At 43.6% G+C, this 23,985-nt stretch overlaps 1 protein-coding gene across 2 annotated transcripts in view; it reads left to right on the plus strand.

Annotated features, from left to right (window-relative positions):
- Positions 1–23,985, plus strand: part of LOC140495758 (dedicator of cytokinesis protein 11-like) — a 286,052-nt gene that overhangs the window by 159,606 nt on the left and 102,461 nt on the right. For both annotated transcript variants that reach the window (XM_072594834.1, XM_072594833.1), the window contains exons 24-31: positions 343–458; positions 4,423–4,492; positions 6,421–6,546; positions 8,568–8,639; positions 9,927–10,073; positions 11,044–11,127; positions 16,345–16,456; positions 18,566–18,744. In XM_072594834.1, coding sequence (XP_072450935.1) covers positions 343–458; positions 4,423–4,492; positions 6,421–6,546; positions 8,568–8,639; positions 9,927–10,073; positions 11,044–11,127; positions 16,345–16,456; positions 18,566–18,744 — 906 coding nt within the window. The remainder of the gene's footprint in view (positions 1–342; positions 459–4,422; positions 4,493–6,420; positions 6,547–8,567; positions 8,640–9,926; positions 10,074–11,043; positions 11,128–16,344; positions 16,457–18,565; positions 18,745–23,985) is intronic.

Consider the following 23,985-nt stretch of genomic DNA (forward strand, 5'->3'; position numbering starts at 1 on the left):
ATGCAGCTCCTTGGCAAAATGTCAGGTTTTCTGCAGTGTGCATCATTTTTCAGGGTTACTAAAGTGGAAAATTTACAAGAAGAATGTTTGTACAGTTTATTCAAAGTGGCAGAATTGAGCCTGCGCAACGTAGGTTTCACAATCACCTTGAACTAATTGAGAATAAAGGTTCTGATTCTGTCCTGTTACAGTACGAAGTCAGTTTATTATCTGGGGTCATCGTTATGTGACCTTTTAGAGTTAATGATACCAAATAGTGAATTGCAACTCGAATAGAGAGTAGAATGCTCCTAACATGACTCTCTTCAAATAAAGGTAACTTGAGTTGACTTTCTCCTCCAGTGTTTGCATGCCATGGATATCTGTGTGATGGTCAACTTCCTACCAACAATCCTCAACCAGCTGCTCAAAATCCTCACCAAAACCAGCCAGAGCGATGTTGCAGTGAATTCTGCCAGGTAAAGCTTTAGCAGGTTTCACACCCGCATGCTGGTTGTGTGTGTGTGTCTGTGTGTGGCTGCTCTCTGCGTGTGTGAAATCAAAGAGTATTAGAGATGTACAGCATGGAAAGAGACCTTTTGGTTCAACTCGTCCATGCCAACCAGATATCCCAACCCAATCTAATCCCATGTGCCAGCACTTCACCCATATCCCTCTAAACCCTTCCTCTTCATATACCCATCGAGTTGCCTTTTAAATGGTGTAATTGTACCAGCCTCCACTACTTCCTCTAGCCGCTCATTCCATTCATGAACCACTGTCTGCATGAACAAGTTGCCCCTTGGGTCCCTTTTAAACCTCTAGTTTTGGACTGGCCAACCCCAGGGAAAAGCCCTTGTCTATTTATCCTATCCATGCCCCTCATGATTTTACAAACCTCTATAAGGTGACCCCTCAGTCTCTGACACTCCAGGGAAAACAGCCCCAGCCTATTCAACCTCTCCCTATAGCTCAAACCCTACAACCCTAGCAACATCCATGTTAATCTTTTCTGAACCCTTTCAAGTTTCACAACATCCTTTCTACAGCAGGGAGACCTGAATCGCACACAGTATTCCAAACGTTGCCTAACCAATGTCCTGTACAGCTGCAACATGGACCCCCAACTCCTGTACTCAATGCACTGACCAATAAAGGAAAGCTTACCAAACGTCGTCTTCACTATCCCATCTACCTGTAACTCTGCTTCTGTGTTGTGTGTGTTTTATGTGTGCATGCTGCTATCTGCGTGTGAATGTGTTGTATGTATGTCCACACTGCTATCTGCACACATAGAACATATAGCACAGGAACAGGCCCTTCAGCCCAGTGTGTCTGTGCCGATCATGCTGCCATTTTAAATTCATCCCATCTGCCTTTATCCCTCTATGCTCTGCCTATATGTTTATCTGTCTAAATGCTAACATATCTGCTTCTACCGCCTCCCCTATGTTCCAGCTATCTACCACCCTCTGCGTTTAAAAAAAACCGTCCTTTGCACATTTCCTTTAAAGTTTCCCTTGTCCACTTTAAACCTATGCCCTCTAGTATTTGATATTTCCACCCTGGGTAAAAGATTCTGACTGTCCACCCTGTCCATGCATCTCATTGATTTATATATTTCTAACAGATCTCCCCATCAGCTCTTGCAAAAACAGTCCACGTTTGTCCAAACTCTCCTTATCGCCAACACACTCCAATCCAGCCAACATGCTGGTAAACCTCTTTAACACCCTCTCCAAAGCCACCACATCGTTCCTATAGTGTAGGGACCAGAACTGTATATAGTATCCAAATCTGGTTGAACTAAAGTTTTATACAGCTGCAACATGAATTGTCAACTTTTATACTCAAGTTGAAGACAAGTATGCTATTCGTTGTCTTTGTCACTCTATAAGGTGACCCCTCAGTCTCTGACACTCCAGGGAAAACAGCCCCAGCCTATTCAACCTCTCCCTATAGCTCAAACCCTACAACCCTAGCAACATCCATGTTAATCTTTTCTGAACCCTTTCAAGTTTCACAACATCCTTCCTACAGCAGGGAGACCTGAATCGCACACAGTATTCCAAACGTTGCCTAACCAATGTCCTCACAACTGTGTGAACGAAACTCCATCTGCCAATTCTCTGCCCAGCTTTCCAACTGACTTATATCATACTGTATCCTTGGACAACCTTCCTCACTTTTCCACAACTCTGCCAATTTCATGTCATTGACAAACTTATTAACCAGACATTTTCATTTAAGTCATTTGTACATAACAAACAAAAAAGGTCCCAGCCCTTAATCCTTGTGGAACTTCATAGATTTCCAGTTAGAAAAACGCCCCTTCACAACTATCCTCTCTCTTCTATGACAAAGTCAATTTTGTATCTAACTTAGCAACTCACTGTGGATCCTATGTGACTTAATCCTCTGGACCAGCCTAACATGTGGGACCTTGTCAATGGCCGTAGTAAAGTCCATGTAGGTAACCCATTGCCCTCTCCTCATCCATCATCTTCATCACTTCCTTGAAAAACTCAGTCAAGTTGTGAGACAAGATCTTCCCTTTACAAATCCATGCTGTCTATCCCAAATAAAACAATTCTTTTCCAAATGCACATAAATCTTGTCCCTGAGGATCTTTTCCAATAATTTCTCTACCATTGATACAAGGTTCAATGGCCTATAATTTCCTGGATTGTCCCTGTTGCCCTCCTTAAGCAAAAGAACAACATTGGCTATTCTCCAGTCTTCTGTGACCTCGTCTCTGGCTAAAAATCTCTGTCAAAGCCCTAGCAATCTCCTCCTTTGTTACCTTCATTATCAGATGTCACACGACACCAGGTTATAGTCCTACAGGTTATGGCCCCCTGATTAAGGAGCAGCACTCCGAAAGCTTGTTATTTCAAATAAACATGTTGGACTACAACCTGGTGTTGTGCAGCTTCTGACTTTGTCCACCCCAGTCCAACGCCAGCACCTCCACATCATGGCTTCCTTCATTGTTGTGAGAGAGATCCCATCAGGCCCTGGGGACTTATCTACCTTAACATTTTTCAAGATACAAACACCACTTCTTTCTTAGTATCACTATGGCCTAGTATCAACATACCCCTCCCTAATATTACTACCTTCCATGCTTTTCTACTTGTGAATACTGATGCAAAATATTCGTTATGGATCTCACCCACTTCCTCTGACTCCACACCTAACTTCCCTCTTTAGTGCTTGAGTGAACCTACCTTTTCCCTAGCTATCATCTTGCTTCTAATGTATGTGCAAGATGCCTGGGGATTTTCTTTAATCCGACTTGCCAAGGACATTACATGGCCCCTACAGCCCTCCTATTCCTTGCTTAAGTTCTTTCCTGCTTGCTTGATATTTTTCAAGGGTCTTGTCTGATTTCAGTTTCCTAAACATTACGAATGCTTCCTTTTACCTTTGAACTAATCTTGCAACATTTGGTCATCCTGTGTTCCTGGATTTTGCCATCATTCCCTTTCATCCTCACAGGAGCATGCTTCTCCTGAACTCTGATCAACTGGCCTTAAGAGACTCCCATATGCCAGATGTGGACTTACCCTCAAACAGCCATCCTCAAATGACTGTTGCAATTAGCCTTCTCCCAATTTAGCACCACCTGAGGGTCAGTCTTATCCTTACCCATAACTTACAGAATAATGATCACTATTCCCAAAATGCTGCCTCCTCTGAATCTTCCATCACCTGGCCAAGCTCAATTTCCAATGCAAGACCAAATATGTCCCTTTCCAGAGTTGGACTATCTATATCTCGCTTAAAGAAACCCTCCTGGATGCACCGAACAAACTTCGCCCCGTCTTAAGCCCCTGGAACAAAAGGAGTCTCGGTCCATTTTGGGGAAGTTAAAACTACCCATGAAAACAACCCTTCTTTTTTTGCATCTTGCCATGGTCTGCTTACATATCTGTTTCTCTACCTCCCACTGGCTTTTGGGAGGTCCTTCAGTATAACCCCATCATTTTGCACTCTTCCTACTCCTGAGCGCTACCCATGTGGCCTCGCTGGATGAGCCCTCCAAGATGTCCCCTCTTAGTACATTTGTGACAATCTTCTTAATCAGTAATGCAACTCCTCCACCCCTTTTACTTCCCTCTCAAGCACACCCGAAACATCTAAACGCTGGAAAGTTGAGCTGCTAGTCTTGCCCTTGTCTCAACCAAGTTTCTGGAATGGCACATATACTTATCCAGGCTCTTGCCTTGATGTGTGTTAGAGTGTGTAGATTTGCTATCTTATATGTGTGTGCACACTGCTATCTGATTGCATGTGTGTAATGTGAAACATTGATTCTGAAAGTTTATTGCACGTTTTGATTAGGGAGCCAGCAATGGCAAGGGGATTTCTCCTGTAGATTTGCTCATGGAAGGTCTGTTTTTACCCCTAAACAATTTATTTTCCACACCTCTCTTTCAGGGTAATAATATACACCGTGTCCAGATGTTATGAGGAGGGACTGGAGCACTATTTGCGATCGTACATCAAGGTATTTTGAAACTAAAACAGAAATACCTGGAGAAACTCAGCAGGCTTGGGTCACCCTAGTTCCAAACTTCCAGCTCAGTAACTGTCCCCTTGACTTGTCCGGACTTGTCCTACCTGCCTATCTTCTTTTCCACGTATCCATCCACCCTCTCCTCCCTGACCTATCACCTTCATCCCCTCCCCCACTCACCCATTGTACTCTATGCTACTCTCTCCCCACCCCCACCCTCCTCTAGCTTATCTCTCCACAATTCAGGCTCACTGCCTTTATTCCTGATGAAGGGCTTTTGCCCGAAACGTCGATTTCGAAGCTACTTGGATGCTGCCTGAACTGCTGTGCTCTTCCAGCACCACTAATCCAGGAGAGTGAAACCGAGTTGAAGTTTCTTCTGATCAGACCCTCCTTCAGAGCTGGAAGAAGGGTCATTGGACTGGAAGCGTTGTCTCTGCTTTTTCTCTGCAGATACAGCCAGACCTGCTAAACTTCCCCAGCAATTTCTGTTTTGGTTTCAGATTTCTATCTTTTTCTGCAGTTCTTCATTTTTATTATCAAGTTAGTTTACTTTTTCGAACTGTATTGAGTTGTGCAGAAGTCAGACATTGCTGTAATTGTACTGTTCAATAAACCCAGAGTTTGCTTTAACAGTATACATTGTAGTGTCAGCATTGTAACAAACAGGTAACACCTGAATCACTGACAAGTGATCAGCTTCAGGCATTTAGCATGGATCAGTATCTCAGATCATACTGGGACTTAATGCGTGAATGTAAAAGGACATGTTGCAAATTTTATTCCACTCCTGTCTCTTATCAGCAGCAGTCAAGTGGTTGAGATTGTCATGTAAACTGCAGTCCCTCCACATGATGCCGGTCATGTCTGTGTCTATAATGGTCAGTCTAGTTTTGGCATGGAGGTTTTCCATTGAAACATGATTCCCACATGTTTGAATCCTAAACTCAGCTGTGCTATTTGAACCAAAATTAGAGTGGTGCTAGAAAAGCACAGCAGGCGAAAGTGGGGACTGCAGATGCTGGAGATCAGAGTCAAGATTAATGTGGTGCTGGAAAAGCACAGCAGGTCAGGCAGCATCCAAGGAGCAGGAAAATCGACATTTCAGGCAGGAGCCCTTCATCAGGAATCGAAACGTCGATCTTCTTGCTCCTTGGATACTGCCTGACCTGCTGTGCTTTTCCAGCACCACACTAATCTTGACTCTGATCCCCAGCATCTGCAGTCCTCATTTTCGCCTGCACTATTTGAACTCAGAGCTGAGCTGAACAGATTCCAGTTTTTCTGGAGTAAGAGCATTATCCCACAGTGTGGGAAGTAGGAAGCTTTGGGGAAGGTGTGAATGCTTTTGAAAGATGGCCCCAGTCAACCAGCCTTCCTCAGGATTGAAGGACCCCCTGGCAGCAGAATTTCTGCCGCCTGGACATCCTGCCCGGCAGCTGGCTGTGTGGCCGGGAGCAGTGCCGCTAACAGGAGTGCTCCAGGGACTTCTGCAGGGATCGGAGACATATTCCTGGACTCTGGCATGGAGGGCGAGTAGATAGGAGGGATTAGTGGCATGTACACAGGGATGGCTTTCAGTATCCCCATCCCACCTCCTTCCCAATGCCAGGTCCCACAACAGGATTGAACGGGAAGGCAAAGTCGTGAAGCTGCCAATCAATCCAGGAGCCATCGCCAGCTTCTGGTGGGCTTTGAGATAATCATGGCAGGTTTTGCCCTTTCTATGGGTGACTGTCATGTGGCTTTGCCCATGATGACCTGAGCCCCATCTCTTTGTTTCCCACCAGGGTTGACCTGGATTAAATTGCCCCCAGTGAGAAATGTTATGTTGTGGAGCTCATCGTTCACTGGCAGGTTCAGGGGTGGGAGGGAATCCAGCTTGCTGAGCGTCCCTGCTGATTTATTGCTCTCTTCAGTACGTTTTCAGGACTGACCAATACATGACCTCCGAAAACAAGACAACACACGGGGAACTGGCTCGGTCGCTCATTGCCATTCTGAAACAGTCTGCGGATTTTCTCACCATCAATAAACTGCTGAAGGTCTGTGCTTTCTGGTATCAGAACTGACAGTGCAGCTACTCAGACATTTGCTCACCCTCCTTTAGTTAAGAAGTGTATAAAATCCATTAAGTCATCATTAACCTGTGACTTACTTTGTTCTCCCCCTTCCCTTAACACTCTCTCTCTCTCTTCCTCCCACCACCCTTGACTCTCTCGCTGTCCCCCTACTGTTGTCTCTCTCTCTCACTCACTCACTCTCTCTGCCCTTGACACACATACATACACACACACTCTATCTGTCTGTCTGTCTATCTGTCTGTCTGTCTATCTGTCTGTCTGTCTATCTGTCTGTCTGTCTATCTGTCTGTCTGTCTATCTGTCTGTCTGTCTATCTGTCTATCTGTCTATCTGTCTATCTGTCTGTCTGTCTATCTGTCTGTCTGTCTATCAGTCTGTCTGTCTATCAGTCTTTCTTGCTTGCTTGCTTTCTTTCTTTCTTTCTTTCTTTCTTTCTTTCTTGCTTTCTTTCTCTCGGAACAACGTCTGAGGCATGTTCACTATTCCTGTAGCATGACCGATCTATGCACATCAAGATCCCACATGTAGCAATTCGGTAACTTACCAGATAATCTATTTGAGTGCTGTTGATTGGGGGATGAATGTTGAGCAGGACGCTGGAGATAGCTCCTTGTGTTTTTTCTCATAACAGGTGTGAGGTATTTTGCTTCCACTAATGTGCAAGCTGGGCACCAATTTTATATCCCATGCAAAACGTAGCTCCCTTGAGAGTACAGCACTACCACAGTAATGGCCCTTGGAGGGCCTGCATGGGTTGTTCTGCTTGGCTGTCTGTAGTGCGAGTTTAAGAATGCCATGTACAGAAAAAAATCATACACAACAAAAATGGCATCAATGTTACTCTCCATGTGGGCCTACCAAGTCAGGCTTCACTGTATCCAGTGAATTTAGGGCCTAGAGGCAGAAGAAGCACCACTTAGTCCAAGACTAACATGATAGCCATCAGTTGTCACTGTGATCACTGGACACAGTGAAGCCTGACTTGGTAGGCCCACATGGAGAGTAACATTGATGACATTTTTGTTGCGTTTTGATTTTTTCAGTACATTGATCTGGAAGTACTTTCTGTCGATGACATTCTTTTTTTCTTTCGAAGCAATGCTACTAATTTAGAATGTATTTAAAATTAAAATATCACAACTTATAATGGAAAATGCTGAATCCCATAGTGACCCTGGAATATGAGGTATCACCTTGCTAGTTAATGGGAGGACATTCTGATTGAAGATTTCAAAATTCTCATTGCTGGGATTTGAATTTATGACCACTGCATTGTTAATCCCGTAAATTACCACTTAAACTACTGTACATTCATAGGGTTCTATGGCCCTGAACAAGAGCAGGGGAAGCTCAATCAGAGTTCTAGTTCCTGACTGCCATGTTGTGGAGGGAGTATGAACTGTGATGATATCTATTAGCATTCTAGTAAAAAGTGGCCACTTTGGAGGGGTGATCTTAAGAAAACATCTAGGATATTTAAGGGGCTGGACAGGGTAAATATTGAGAGAATTATTCACCTCATGGGAGAATCTAGGACCAGAGGGTATAGTCTCAGAATAAAGGGGAGCCAATTTAAGACGGAGTTGAGGATTTTTTTTCTCTGAGGGTTGAGAGTCTTTGGAACTCCTTGCCACAGAGAGCTGTGGGAGCAGAGTCCTTGTGTATAATTAAGGTTGAAACAGGTAGCTTCCTGATCAGTCAGGGAAACCAAAGGCTATGGGGACAACATTGGAATTGGCTGTGAGGAGTGTCAGAACGGCCATGACTCTCTTTGTATGATGGAGCAGGCTCAGGGTGAGGTGGGTAGGGGTGAAGCAAATGGTCTATTCCTGTTCCTATTTCTTATGGAGAGTTACAGGGTGCCCATGAAACAAGGCAACAAGAGTATGGAGACGCTGCCTGAGAATAAGGGATGAAATTAGATCGCCAGTCAGACAGAACTCTTTCCTGAGTATTTCTTTCTTAACTTTTTTAACTTCCAGCATTCATGGTTTTTCTTTGAACTGTTGATCAAGTCAATGGCCCAGTTCCTGATCGACAAGAACAAGCTAAAGGTAAGCCCAATCTCTTCGTCTCTTCACCCTTGGATTCACAAGGTTTTGCTTCACCAGGGATGGGAGCATTTGAGATCCTCAGACACATACTCAAAACAGTAGAAAATATAGATTGGGAAAAGTTCTGGTGGATGATTATGAAACTCTCTTGCAGAGTGTTTCGCTGCTATTCTCAACAACCAGTCCCATTTCCAGGTGACAGTGTGTTGTGGCATGTAGAGTATAATTTCATAATTTCCTGTAAATGGCCAACATTTTGATAGAACCTTCACCAACTTGCTTATGATGCATTGAGGCTGACAGGACTTTGGATTTTATATGAAGAGCGGTGAATACAGTGAAACACGCATCCCCACAGGAGGCTGAAGAAGTCACAAATGGAGTACAGATGTTTGGTTTTAGATATCCCATTAGGGAAATGGTATAGAGTCACCCAGAGACCCCAGGGAAGTATAAGTATACTTCCAGCGTCTTTCATTCACATTCCTAACTTTATTTTGTACATGCATGAAACACAGGAAAGAAAGGCTTACATTTGGATAGCCTCTTTCAGGACATCCAACTTTACAACCGTTGACGTGCTTTTGAAGTGTTGGCACTGGGGAAAATGGAAGAAATAATGTGATCTTGGGTCCTATGATCTTGGGTCTTATGAGCCCTATGGGCACTTATAATCTTGAGGAAAAAATGTGAACTTTGAACTTCCGTGAAGAGCAGGGGTGACATGACAAGATTTCAGGTTTTAAGTTTTTTTACTGTAACTGTACTGATAAAACACAGTTTTTATTGGCACTTAGCATTTAAAATGCCGAGCTTTCTATTTAATCATTTGTTATGTTTGAAGCATAATTGTTTACAACCTGAAGTTGACAACACCTCTCTGAGACTTGGAGACTGACAGTCTAGCTACCATTAGCACGGATGCTTCTACCGTGTCCATTTGTGATAACATTTTATGCCTTCTTCCTATTGAGACAACCTAAGCCCCTCTTTAATCTTTAACCATTAAAGTGTTTACTGCCAGCAAAATTCTCAACAGATTACGTGACTCTTTGTTTCTCATCTGCAATAAATCTGAGACATTCCAGATAATGAAATAGTCATTCAGAACTTGAGTATTGCTCAAATGTGGCATTTTCAGCAATACTTTCTATAAAATCTCATGATTCAGAAGCTGATGAATACTTCATGCGAAATGCCTGAATAATTTAGTGTTAATTATGAAAAAAAAAGTCTTCGGCTGCATCTCCTTGAACATGATAGTTCCATTAATTGATCTGTTTACAGCTCCCCAGGACTCAGAGGTTTCCGGACTGCTTCCAGCATACTGTGCAGTCCCTTCTCCTTGCGATAATTCCTCATGTAAACTTGCGGTACTCGGAGATTCCGGAGGAATCCAGGAGTGTGAATATCAACTGGGCTCATTTCATGAAGGTCAGTAGGTAGAAAATTGGTGCAAAGTTATTCAAAAGTTATAACAAAAAGACAATCTTGATGGACCCAAAGTGCCTATTAATAAAGTCTTCTCACAGAGGTAGAGATTTTTTGTAGGACTGATTCAACTCGTACTTTGGGCTTATTGAGTGTGTCTTTGTTCAAGTATATCAGTACTTGTTATCTTTGCTTGCTTGTTAGAAGATCAGGAGATATTTATGGATAAGAAATGCTACTCAATCCATCTTTATCTGGTGTGTTTGTATCAGTTTTGTTCTCATCTCCCATTTTCCAACATGTTCCATTGAATTGTTTTCTTCAGTGATTACAGAGCTTTCCCTCTGCTATGGTCCTTCAGAGTCCATTCTACAGGCAGAATCTTCTTGGCACAATAGCTGCCATTGGGAGAATTATCAAACCACCATGTCTCCTCTTTCAGGGAAACTCTATCACATGTTGTGCCATTCAGGCCAGCTTTCCCTCAGGACAAATATCCTGTCACCCACCAGCCCTGTGGGCTGCCAGTCAATTAGACAACGGTAGTTCCATGGTTCTTACCAGCACCACTGGGAGACTGTGGCCTTTGCTGGTATTACACCCACTCAAGGTCTCATCATAGAGCTCGTGAATGATGGTGGGAAGAAGGTTCATGGGGCAAGGGAATGTGTTGAGGGAGGTCAGTAGCAAGGATGGGTGCAGTGGTTGTCAGCGAGCCCTGCCTATTTAAACTGTATCCAGGCACTAATTATCTTTGCACAAGGGGGACACACTCCCAGGAGCTAGGAGTTACCCTCATAGGTTTTGCTGCTATGCTTCAAGTCTTTCACTGACTTAATATCAGCTGCACTGGGATGAGCTGCAGAAGTGGACATTAATTAGCTTTCAATGGCCTCAGTTACTGATTTGAGCGGGTGCTGGGGATGGAGGCTGTTCTCATGACTTAATAATCTCAATGTTCTTAATTCAACAGCGGAGCTTAACATTGATGAACAGAGGGTTTATTTTCAACCTAATAAATGACTACATTAGCTGTTTCCCTCACAAGGATCCCAAGGTGAACTTTTCTCTTTATTCTCATGATCTTTTTCAAGAAGTAGTTACTCTAGTTGTCTTTGTATTACTCTGGGCCATTGAAACAAAACAAAACTATGCCTCTCCCCAGTGCCTTTTAAGACTGTAGGAAATCCAAGGTGCTTTAGATACTTTGAGATCTTGGAGACGATTTGTAGCTCAGGTTGTGGATCAGATTGTGGGTTTGCTCGCTGAGCTGGTAGGTTTGTTTTCAGACGTTTCGTCACCATGCTAGGTAACATCATCAGTGAGCCTCCGGTGAAGCGCTGGTATTCTGTGCCGCTTGTTATTTCTGTGTCTTGGTCTGTTGTGGTGGGTGATGTCATTTCTAGTTCTGTTTCTGCAAGATTGGTAAATGGGGTCCAAAGCTATATGTTTGTAAATGGAGTTCCGGTTTGAATGCCAGGTCTCGAGGAATTGCCATGTCTATCTTTGTTTAGCCTGTCCCAAGATGGATACATTGGTCCAGTTGAACTGGGGTTCTTGTTCATCTGTGTGTATGGATGCTAGTGCAGGTTGGTCATGTCTTTTGGTGGTTAGTAGGTGTTCATGTATCCTGGTGGCTAGCTTCCTGCCTGTCTGTCCAACGTAATGTTTGTTGCAGTCCTTGCAGGGTATTTTGTTTATTATGTTCATTCTGCTGGGATCCTTTAAATTCGTCAGGAGTCGCTTCGGTGCGGTGGTAGGTTTGTGGGCCACCGTGATGCCGAGGGGCCGGAGTAATCTAGTGGCCATCTCTGAAATGTCTTTGTTGTATGGTGGAGTGGCCAGAGTCTCTGGGCATTTTCTGTCTTCCTATTTAGGTCAGTTGTGCAGGAATCGGTGAACTGAGCTTATTGGGTAACCGTTGTTCCTGATTTATGTTGTATAGGTGTTTCTCCTCCGCTTCTCATAGTTCCAATGTGTTGCAGCGTTTTGTGGCTCATTTGAGTAGTACCCTGATGCAGCTCCGTTTGTTGGAATGATTGCTTCTGTAGTTGCATATCTGGTCAGTGTGTGTCGCTTTCCTGTAGACCGTGGGCTGCAGTTCTCCATTCTACCATGACGTCCAAGAAAGGGAGTCAGCTAGTGTTCTCTTCCTCTTTGATAAACTTTTTACTAGTCGGGATGTTTTTTTATGTGTATGTGGATATCTTCTGTGCACATTTCATAATGATAAAGGTGTCATCCACATAGCGGACCCAAAGTTTGGGCTGGATCGTGGCAAGGGCTGTTCGTTCTAAACTCTGCATAACTGCTTCTGCTATAAGTCCTGATATAGATAATCCCATAAGCGTCCCATTGTTTTGTCTGCATATCTTGTCATTGAAGGTGAAGTGGGTTGTGAGCCACAGATCTAGGATTTGAGGGTGCTGTCCTCGCTGATGGAGTTGGTGCTGTCAAGTATTTTGTCCTTGGTTTGTCTGGCAGTGAGGCCAGTGTTTCTTTGGCTAGAGTGATGATTACAGCTGTTATGTCAAAGGAGACCATGACCTATCATCCTCTATCTTGATGTGTTTGATGTTAAAGAATTCCTGGGTGGAGTGGATATTTCAGTTCAGGTGTTTCAGTTTGCGTTGCAGTTCCTATGCTAGTCTGTATGTCGGTGTACCAGGAAGTGAGACTATGGTTCTGAGGGCAATCCTTTGTTTGTGTACCTTTTGATAATCTGTAGAAATGGGGTGTGGTTTCATTCTTTGGAGCTCTGTCATGTTAATTTTCCACCAGCTCAGCAAGCAAACTGACCACCTGCTTCAGATAAGTTCACATATTTTAGAAGTATAATTAACATTGTAATGTAGGAAGCACACAATAAACGTTCTGGCAGCAGCTGTGGAGAGGGATAGAGAAGCAGAGTTAATGTTCGAGTCTGGTATGACTCTTTTTTTGAAACGTACTGATGAAGATTGATATTCGACTCAAAACATTGGTTGTTTCTGACTCCACAGATGCTGCCAGACCTGCTCAGTCTCTCCAGCATTTTCTGTTCTCATTTCACATTTCCAGCACCACCGGCATACTTTTATTTTAGAAGCCAATTCACACACACAGATCCCACAAGCTGTAATAATGGGGGAGTTAATCTGGTTCAGTGATGTTGATTAGGCATTACTATTCTCCATATCACGTAAGTGAATACACCTGCTCCTCCTTTTTAAATCATTGACACCCAAGTTGATAGGGTTATTAAGAAGGTGCACAGTGTGTTAGCTTTTATTGGTAGAGGGATTGAGTTTTGGAGCCATGAGATGTTACAGCAGTATTAAACTCTGGTGCGGCCACACTTGGAGTATTGCATACAGTTCTGGTCACCACATTATAGGAACGATGTAGAAGCATTGGAAAGGGTGCAGGGGAAATTTACTAGGATGTTGCCTGATATGGAGGCAAGGTCTTATTGGACTATAACCCGGTGTTGTGTGAATTTTGACTTTGTACACATTTGTAAGTGCTGCAATCCCTCAGTCCTGCACCCGAGTGTCAGTGTACAGTCTCAGCTCAAATGAGTGGAATCGTGAGGGAACACCCCTTAACACCCCCACCTCTGACACTAAATTAGACTCGGCAGGATTGCGGTTCATAAGGAGGAGGTGGGTTAACAATTCTGGAAAGTGTGAAAATATAGGAATGGTGCCAGAAGATTGGAGGATAGCAAACATTGTCCCCTTGTTCAAGAAGGGGAGTAGAGACAACCCTGGTAATTATAGACCAGTGAACCTTACTTCAGTTGTGGGTAAAGTGGTAGAAAGGATTATAAGAGAGAGGATTTTTAATCATCCAGAAAGGAAAAGTTTGATTAGGGATAGTCAACACGGTTTAGTGAAGGGAAGGTCGTGCCTCACAAACTTTAGAGTTCTTTGAGAAGGTAACCATACAGGTGTATGAGGGTAAAACAGTTGATGTGGTGTATATGGATTTCAGTAAGGCGTTTGATAAGGTTCACCATGGTAGACTATTGCACAAAATACGGAGACATGAGATTGAGGGTGATTTATCAGTTTGGATCAGAACTTAGCTAGCTGAAAGAAGACAGAGGGTGGTGGTTGATGGGAAATGTTCTTCCTGGAGTTCAGTGACAAATGGTGTGGTGCACGGATCTGTTTGGAAGCCACTGCTGTTTGTCATCTTTATAAATGGCCTGGATGAGAGTGTAGAAGGATGGTTTCGTAAATTTGCAGATGACACTAAGGGTGGTGGAGTTGTTGATAGTGCTGAAGGATGTTGCAGGTTACAGAGGGACATAGATAAGCTGCAGAGCTGGGCTGAGAGGTGGCAAATGGTGTTTAATGCAGAAAAGTGTGAGGTGATTCACTTTGGAAGGACCAACAGGAATACAGAGGACTGGGCTAATGGTATGATTCTTGGTAGTGTAAATGAGCAGAGAGATCTTAGTGTCCAACTACATAGATCTCTAAAAGTTGCCACCCAGGTTGATAGGATTGCTAAGAAGGAGTACCGTGTAGCCACCTTGGATGATTGAGGATCGGAACCATGAGGTCATGCTGCAGCTGTACGTACGCCAAGTGCGGCCGCACTTGGTGTATTGCATACAGTTCTAGTCGCTGCATTTTCGGGAGGATGTGGAAGCATTGGAAAGTTTGCAGAGGAGATTTACTAGGGTGCTGCCTGGTATGGAGGGAAGGTCTTATGAGGAAAGGCTGAAGGACTTGAGGATGTTTTCATTAGAGAGAAGAAGGTTAAGCGATGACCTAATAGAGACATTCAAAATGATCAGAGGATTAGGAAGGGTGGACAGTGAAAGCCTTTTTCCTCGGAGGTGATGGCTAGCACAAGGGGGCATAGCTTTAAATTGATGGGTGATAGCTATAGGACAGATGTAAGAGGTAGTTTCTTTACTCAGAGAGTAGTAAGGGCATGGAATGTCCTGTCTGCAACAGTAGTGGACTTGCTGACTTTAAGGGCATTTAAATGGTCATTAGATAAACATATGGATGAAAATGAAATTGTGTAGGTTAGTTAGAGGGCCGAAGGGCCTGTATTATGCTGTTATGTTCTATAGTTCTATCTATTATACTCCTGGGTGATCTGATGTAGAGGGAGGAGTATGACTGCTGGAAGAGCTGATGACATTAGTGGTTCAGCAGTATTTTTGAGTCAGACAGTATAAGGGAATTTAATGGTTTATTCTTCTTAGTCAGGTATGTGTTTGATATCAAGTGAGATGTTTCACTCTGTTAGACTGTCACTTCCTTGAATTTCATGATATTAATGCTGTCTATTTAAGAGGCAGAGGGGAGTATCCCATTAGAAAAAAAAAGGATATTGTTGATATACTAACAAAATATGTGGGAGAAGGCAAGGTTCTGCTTTCCAACAGCACTGTTTCTGACCTCAGGATATTCCGAAGTGCTCTTTGAGGGCAGTCATTCCAAAATGTCATGATGTCTTTCACATTCACCATCAGAGGGCAGACTTTCAATGTGTCACATGAAATCCATCAACAGCACAGCACTCAGCTTCCATTGTAAAGTCTGTGTGGTTAGGTTCCCGAAACAAGGCTGATAGCCTAAAGGCAAGACTATGTTGCAATAATGCATCCTGTATCAGCTCCAATTTGTTCCTGCTAACTCTTCAGCACAGTTTTTTAGATTAGATTAGATTAGAACCCCTACCGTGTGGAAACAGGCCCTTTGGCCCAACAAGTCCACACCGACCTTCCAAAGAATAACCCACCCAGACCCATTTCCTTCTTACTAATGCACCTCCACACTATGGACAGTTTAGCATGGCCAATTCACCTAACCTGCACATCTTTGGAATGTGGGAGGAAAGCAGAGCACCCAGAGGAAACCCACGCAGACGCTGGGAGAATGTGCAAACATTCATACAGACAGTTGCCTGAGGCTGGAATCGAACCTGGGTCCCTGGTGCTGTGAGGCAACAGTGCTAACCACTGAGCCACTGTGCTGCCCATAAAGTTCTTTTGCTATTTCATTAAGTTATGCAATAACTGATTTGGCCTCTCCTCAAGAGAAACAAACTATGTGACAAACTCCAGCGCGAAGACCCCCCGAGCTGATACACCCCATTGTTGCAGGAAAGTGTCAGAAATTGAACCTTTAAAGAAGAGCAGCAGTAACATCAGAATAAATTCAGGGCCTTTAACTTTAAACAATTTTGTTCATCTTTGAAAACAGACCATTAATATGTTCATTCACTCTTTTTAATGCTTTGCCTGTCACCATCTCACTCCCAACAGGCACTCACTGAATACAAGCTGGATTTCCTGCACATAGTCTGCTATCATGAGCACTTCATTCCTTTGAATTTGCCGATGTCCTTTGCGAAGAGCAGGCTGCAGCGGATCCAAGGTATACTGAGCAGCATTAGCTCTTTATCAATCCTTAGGAATTTGATCACCTCTCTGGTTTGGAGAGGCAACTTCGGTTTATCCCCAGAAGACCAGTCCCTTCTGGATTTCAGAACAGTTTGGTTGGGAATATTAAGTGTGCATCTGTGCACAATGGAATACGTTTCTACATAGGAGAAAGTGAGGACTGCAGATGCTGGAGATCAGAGTCAAGAGAGTGGTGCTGGAAAAGCACGGCAGGTTAGGCCATATCTGAGGAGCAGGAGAGTCGACGTTTCGTGCGTAAGCCCTTTATGCCCAAAACGTCGATTCTCCTGCTCCTCAGATGCTGCCTGACTGGCTGTGCTTTTCCAGTACCCCACCCCCTCAAATTTCTACATAGTTAAAATATGTATCTATTTGATATCTGAAGTGTGTGCATGCACACACATGGGGACAGCTGTAACCCGAGGTATTGAGATACAATTTGGTAAATCCGGAATAAAAGTCTTGCTTCCATTGGCCACTAACTTCCTTCTGCTGTTAGGTCTCTACCTCATTTGTAACCTCCCCATCATCCTGGCCTCCTGAATATCTCTTGCTCTGGAGGATGAAAAGAAGTCCAATCCCAGGGAATGAAGGGAAACTTTTGGGATCTGTTGAGCTGATGAAGCTTGAATGATTTATAAGTGTCTGTGGTAGCAATCACCCTTGAAGGCACCTTTATAAATATGGAATCCCTTCTGTGTGGAAACAGGCCCACACCGATCCTCCAAGGAGTAACCCACCCAGACCCATTGCCCTACTTTTGCCCTGACTAATACATCTAACCTACACATCCCTGAACACTATGGACAATTTAGCATTGTCAATTCACTAACCTGCATGTCTTTGGATTGTGGGAGGAAACCCACATAGACACGGGGAAAATGTGCAAATCCCTCACAGACAGTCGCCCGAGGCAGGAATCCAACCCAAGTCCCTGGCTCTGTGAGGCAGCAGTGCTAACCACTGAGCCACTGGGCCACCCCAAGGTGAGTAGGGATGCTGTATTTATCCTCTTTGATAGGAACAGGATTAAACCTCTCAATTCCCAGAAGAAAAACCAGTAACACTTGTGAGTAAGAGATATTAGTCCAACTGGTGCACTTCAATGTGAGGGTCCAGGATGATCAGTGTGCCCATTTCTAAGCACAATTTTTAAAAAAATTATCTTTTCCCTCTCTGAGTGAGTTTCTACAGCATTGACTCATGGAGATGATCCTTTGTATCACAACAGACAGAAATAGGAGACAGTGGAATGACGTGAAGTGTACATATTGGAATAGGAATCTGCTTTACAAGTCTTGTTGATTCTGGCATGGGGTAGGGAGAGATGAATCTTTGAAAGACTTGCAACAGAAAAGGCTGACTGGGGTGAGGTTAAATATGGAGGTAGTTTTCTCTTAAATAAGTTTTACACAGAACTTGGACACTCAGTAATGTAATATCTAATCTGATCTCAATCTAATCTAAATCACACCAGGTATATTGTGCTTGTCCAATCATTGACTTTGATGCAGCAGTATTCCTCAACAGGACAGTGTGGGAATGGCCCAGTTTGAGGGGACAGTTCTTAAACATATACATTTTAAGGATAAGTTGGATTTATTAACTGTTCCTGGTAATTGAAATTTGTCTGGCTCTTGTGTTTCTTCTGTACTGCTAAATTTTAAAATTGACACCCCTAGGGCTTTGAGAATATTAAAGTACTGGCAATGCCAAAATCTGGGTATCTTGCAGTTAAATTCTTATTCAATGTCTTATCCTAACACATCACTAGGATACCTGTGCAATGGCAGTATCCATCATACTGAAGAACTGCAGTGCCAAATCAGCAGTGTAATGGGGAAAATAACAGGACAGTGAGATTCAGCCCTTGTTCAGTGATGATTTTGGATTTAATTTGGACGCAAAATGCTATATTTAGGAAAATCAGTTGGTGAAGGGTAGAACTGGAAGCGAGTTTTAGTGAGCCAAATATTTACTTACTGAGTGAAACATTACATGCATGCACCTCCTAACTCAATTACTACTCGCCTTTCCCAGCCATGTTTTTAAAGAGAGTCTTGCTCCCTTGTCTTACCTGTAGATCTGCAGTTGGAGTGCACCCTTACTGAAGACTTCTGCAAGAATCATTTCCTTGTGGGCCTTCTCCTGAGGGAATTAGCCACTGCACTGAATGAGTCTCGGGACATTCGGCATGAAGCGATAGCTATTGTCAAGAGCCTGATGATGAAACATGCGTTCGATGACCGATACTCGCACAAGGTATGACAGCAGCAGTTATTTTCATTGACCAGACTGCCATCCAGGGGCTTTTGCATTACACATGCAGGTAGAGAGCACACCATGGATGAGGATTGTAATTACACGGGGGTTAAGGAAGCTACAGCTCTCATCCTTGGAACACTGATACCATGCGATTAGTACACCCTCTGACTCTGGGCTTATGTGCCAACAATGGAGATGCCATTTCTGAGTCAGCCTACAGCAGAACAGTGGAAGGGTTATTCAAAATGGAATTGGGGGGGGCGTAGAGGCTCAACATGTTCCCTTTAGCGTGATATGCAGGAGCAGTAAGCTCCAAGAATCCTGGACATCTTGGAATATTCAGGATTGGATTAGAAGGAAAAGAGAGGCAAAAGGAGCAAATCAACGGACAGTGTAGTGAACTATGGCGAGTGCAAAGAGCAACTAGGAGAGCAAAGAGGGTGTATGAAAAAATACTGGCATGTAAGATTAGGGAGAATCAGAAGATATTCTGTTAGTATATTATGGGGAAGAGGATAATCAGGGAAAGAGTAGGCCTATTGAGGAACAAGGGGGAATATCTATGCGTGGAGCCAGAGGACTTAGGTAGGTTATTAAACGAGTGCTTCACATCTGTCTTCACTTGGGCAAAGGAGGATGTAGCTACAGAATCCAGGGAGCTTCTTGAGCAGTTTGACTTAAGGAGTGAGGAGGTATTGATAATTTTGGTGGGCTTAAAAATGGACCAATCCCCACATTTGGATGTATTGTGTCCGACACTGCTGTGGGAAACGAGAGGAATTTCCAGAGGCTCTGAACCGACTATTTAGTTTCTCTCTGGATACAGGGAAGATTTCAAGGGATTGGACAGCAGCTGATGTAGTTCCTCTTCACAAGAAGGGTGTTGGAGGTAAACAGAAAAGTGACGTACACATTAGTGGGAGGGAAATTTCTGAAAAGAGCGAATTAATTTCCACTTAGAGAGGCAAGGTGTGATCAGGGTTAGACAGCATGTCTTTGTCAGAAACAAGTCATGCCTAACAAATTTGAATTTTTCAAGGAGATGACCAGGTATGTGGATGAGGCTACCACAGTTGATTTTGTTTATATTGGTTTCAGCATAACCTTTGACAAGGTCCCACATTAGGTGACTGAAAAAGCCGCTAACATCACATGGCATCCAGGGTAACTTGGCAAGTTGGATCCAATATTGGATTCATGGCAGGAGACAGAGTGGTGGGCGAAGGCTGTCATGTGACTGAGGACCAGCATCCAGAGGGATTAGTGCTGGGTCCCTTATCGTTTGTGATATGTATAAACAATTGATAAGGGTTCGGGAGGTGGGGGTGTATGATATGTTTGTTGATAACACAAAATTTGGCTGAGTGGTTGACAGTGAGGAAGAAGGTCTTAGATTATAGGAGGCTATAGACAGGTTGGTCAAATGGTCAGATCAGTGGCAGATGGAATTTAACCCTGATAAATGTGAGGTGATGTAGAAGGAACAAGACAGGTGAGTACTGAATGAACGGCAAGGCACTAGGGAACTCTCAGGAGCAGAGGGATCTTGTGTTTGTCCACAGATCCCTGAAGATGGCAGGACAGGTTAATACGGTAGACAATGAATAAAGGAAGCTTCCCTTTATCAGTCACGGCATAGATTATAAGATCAGGGAGTTACGTTGGAGCTTTACAGAACTTTGGTTAGACCGAGTTGGAGTACTGTGTGCAGTTCTTGTCATCACAATATAGGAAGGATGTGATTGCTTTAGAGGTAGTGCCGAGGAGATTCACTGGGAGGTTGCCTGGGCGTGAGAATATCAGTGATGAAAAGCGGCTGGATAAACTGAGGATGTTTTCTTTGGGGCAGAGAAGATTTAGGGGAGACCTAATAGAAGTCTATAAGGTTATGCAGGTCATTGAAAGGATGAGTATAAAGCAGGGTTTCCCCCGAGTTAAAGCATCAATAACAAGAGAGGCATGATTTTGAAGGGAAGGTGGTGGGGTGCGGAGGTGGGGGGGGGGGGGGAGCGGGGGGAAAGTTCAGAGGAGATTTAAGGAAACTTTTTGTCACCCAGAGAGTTTGTAGGAACCTGGCTTGCAGTACCTTGGAGAATGGTTGAGGTGGAAATCTCCCAATTTTTAAAAATAAAATGCTTGAATGAGCACTTGGAAGTGTCATAACATTGAAGGTTGTAAACCTGGTGCTGGAAGGTGGGGCTAATGTAGATTTAGAGTAGTCTTTGGCAGTACAGACTTGATGAACCAAAGGGCCTCTTCTGCACAGTCTGATTCTTTAATATATTACAGCAGTTAGTTGGTAATGTGGTTAGTATGCAATCATTTTACATAGAACATTACAGCGCAGTACAGGCCCTTCAGCCCTCGATGTTGCACCGACCTGTGGAATCAATCTGAAGCCTATTATCCTACACTATTCCATTTTCATCCAAATATTTATCCAATGCCCTTAAAGTTACTGAGTCTAACACAGCTACAGGCAGTGTATTCCGCGCCCCTACTACTCTGAGTAAAGAAATTGAATAAAGATATGTGTCCTATATCTATCACCCCTTAATTTAAAGCTATGGCCCCTCATGCTAGCCATCACCATCTGAGGAAAAAGGCTCTCATCGTCCATCCTATCTAACCCTCTGATTATCTTATGTGTCTCGATGAAGTCACCTCTCAACCTTCTTCTCTCAAACGAAAACAGCCTCAAGTCCCTCAGTCTTTCCTCATAAGACCTTCCCTCCATATCAGGCAATATCCCAGTAAATCTCCTCTGCACCCTTTCCAAAGCTTCTACATCCTTCCTATAATGTGGTGACCAGAACTGCAAGCAATACTTGAAGCGTGACCGCACCAGAGTTTTGTACAGTTGTGTGTAGCTTTTGTGAAGCTTTGTATAATTTGTCCTAACGAGAGCCTGTGCTAACTAGTACTAAAATTGGCCAGCATCAAGGTGGATCGATGAATGAAAAATCATGTTGGACAAGCCTGTGAGAATTGTATGAGGATATTACTTGTGGCAGTGAAGAAGATTCTGAAAAAGGGACCCAAACACTGACTCCATCTTCTCTCCACAGATGCTGTTAGGCCTGCAAAGTTTTTCTATTTTTGTTGGAATGACTGTGTCATTCTGTGCCAAGCTGTTACTAATGGGTACCACAAAGATCAGTGCTAGGGTCACAGTCCTTCACATTCTGAAAGTATTATTTGGATGTGGGGACAGATTTCAATATTTTAAAATTTACTGATGACATGAAACTAGGTAGAACTATAAGGCCTACAGATGCAAGGAAGTTTTAAGAAGACTTGGAATTGCTAAGAGCATGAGCAGGAATATGGCAGCTGCACTATAATATGATAAATGTGAAGTTATTCACTTGGGGAGAAAAGCAGAGAGGCAGCGTCTCTTTTAACATTGAGAAGTTGGAGCTAAGCATCCTTGTTCACGAGTCAGTAAATACCAACATGAAGGTGCAATAATCCACGTGGATGGCAAGTATCATGTTGGCCTTCATCTTGAGAGGAGGAAATACCTCTTGCCACAATTGTCATTGAGTCAAAGAAGAACAAAGAAAATTACAGCACAGGAGCAAGCCCTTCGACCCTCTAAGCCTGTGTCAATCCAGATCCTCTATCTAAACCTGTCACCTATATTCTAAGGATCTGTATCCCTCTGCTCCCTGCCCATTCATGTGTCTGTCTAGATACATCTTAAATGACACGATCATGCCCGCCTCTATCAACCCTGCTGGCAACGCATTCCAGGCATCCACCACCCTCTGCGTAAAGAACTTTCCACGCATAACTCCCCTAAACTTATCCCCTCTCACCTTGAACTTGTGACTCCTAGTAATTGAGTCCCCCACTCTGGGGTGAAAAAGCTTCTTGCTATCCATCCTGTCTGCACCTCTCATGGTTTTGTAGACCTCAATCAGGTCCCTCCTCAACCTCCATCTTTCTAATGAAAATAATCCTTATCTACTCAACCTCTCTTCATAGCTAGCACTGTCCATACCCGGCAACAGCCTGGTGAACCTCCTCTGCACCCTCTCCAAAGCATCCACATCCTTTTAGTAATGTGGCGACCAGGACTATACGCAGTATTCCAAATGTGGCTGAACCAAAGTCTTACACAACTGTAACATAATCTGCCAACTCTTGTACTCAGTACCCCATCCAATGAAGGAAAGCGTGCTGTATGCCTTCTTGATCACTATATTGACCTGCGTTCCAACCTTCAGGGTACAATGGACCTGAGCACTCAGATCACCCTGTACATCAATGTTCCCTAGGGCTTTTCCATTTACCGCATAGTTCACTCTTGAAGTGGATCTTCCAAAATGCATCACCTCACATTTGTCTGGATTGAACTCCATTTGCCATTTCTCTGTCCAACTCTCCAATTTATTTATATACTGCTGTATTGTCTGACAGTCCCTTTCACTATCTGCTACTTTCATTTTACCCTTTGAGGTTTACAGCATGGAAACAGGCCCTTCAGCCCAACTTGTCCATGCTGCCCAGTTTTCACATTAATCTAATCCCATTTGCCGGTTTCGGGGCCATATCCCTCCACACCTATCCCTTCCATGTAACCTCTCCAATGTTTCTTAAGCAATGAAATTCTTGTTGCCTCCACCACTATCTCTGGCAGCCCATTCCAGACACTTAACACCTTCTGTGTGGAAAAATTTGCCCTCTGGGTCCTCTTGTATCTGTCCCCTCTTACCTTAAACCAATACCCTCTAGTTTTAGACTCCCTTACCATGGAGAAAGCTGTTGGCTATCTCCCTTACCTATGCCTTTCATGATGTTATAGAACTCTATAAGGTCTGTTGACTGCAGTCAAATACAAAAGGTGATACACATGAAGAACATAATAGCTCTACACACAGACCCCGGTTTTGCCATGGATTTTTCTGCTGTGATTTACAGGCTGGGCATTCTGACTATGAATGGATTGAAAGAGAGCCTGATTCTTTACTATGTCAGAATTGGATGCAAGATGTTTTTCTGGAGCCTTTGTGAAATTGTACTTTGAATGTACAGTATAGTGTCCTGTTTTGATCTCTTTTTGTAAGGAAGGATAGTTATTTTAATCAGCGTGTGCAGCCATGTCCCAATACACCTCTGGCACAGATGGGATTTGGACCCAGACTTCCTGGCTCAGAGGCAGGATATTAGCACTGTCCTACAAGAGCCCTTTTCAATGAAAATACTTGCCATAGAGTCATAGAGATGTACAAC

Source organism: Chiloscyllium punctatum, chromosome 25 (genome assembly GCF_047496795.1).
Source record: "Chiloscyllium punctatum isolate Juve2018m chromosome 25, sChiPun1.3, whole genome shotgun sequence".
Classification (NCBI taxonomy): Eukaryota; Metazoa; Chordata; class Chondrichthyes; order Orectolobiformes; family Hemiscylliidae; genus Chiloscyllium; species Chiloscyllium punctatum.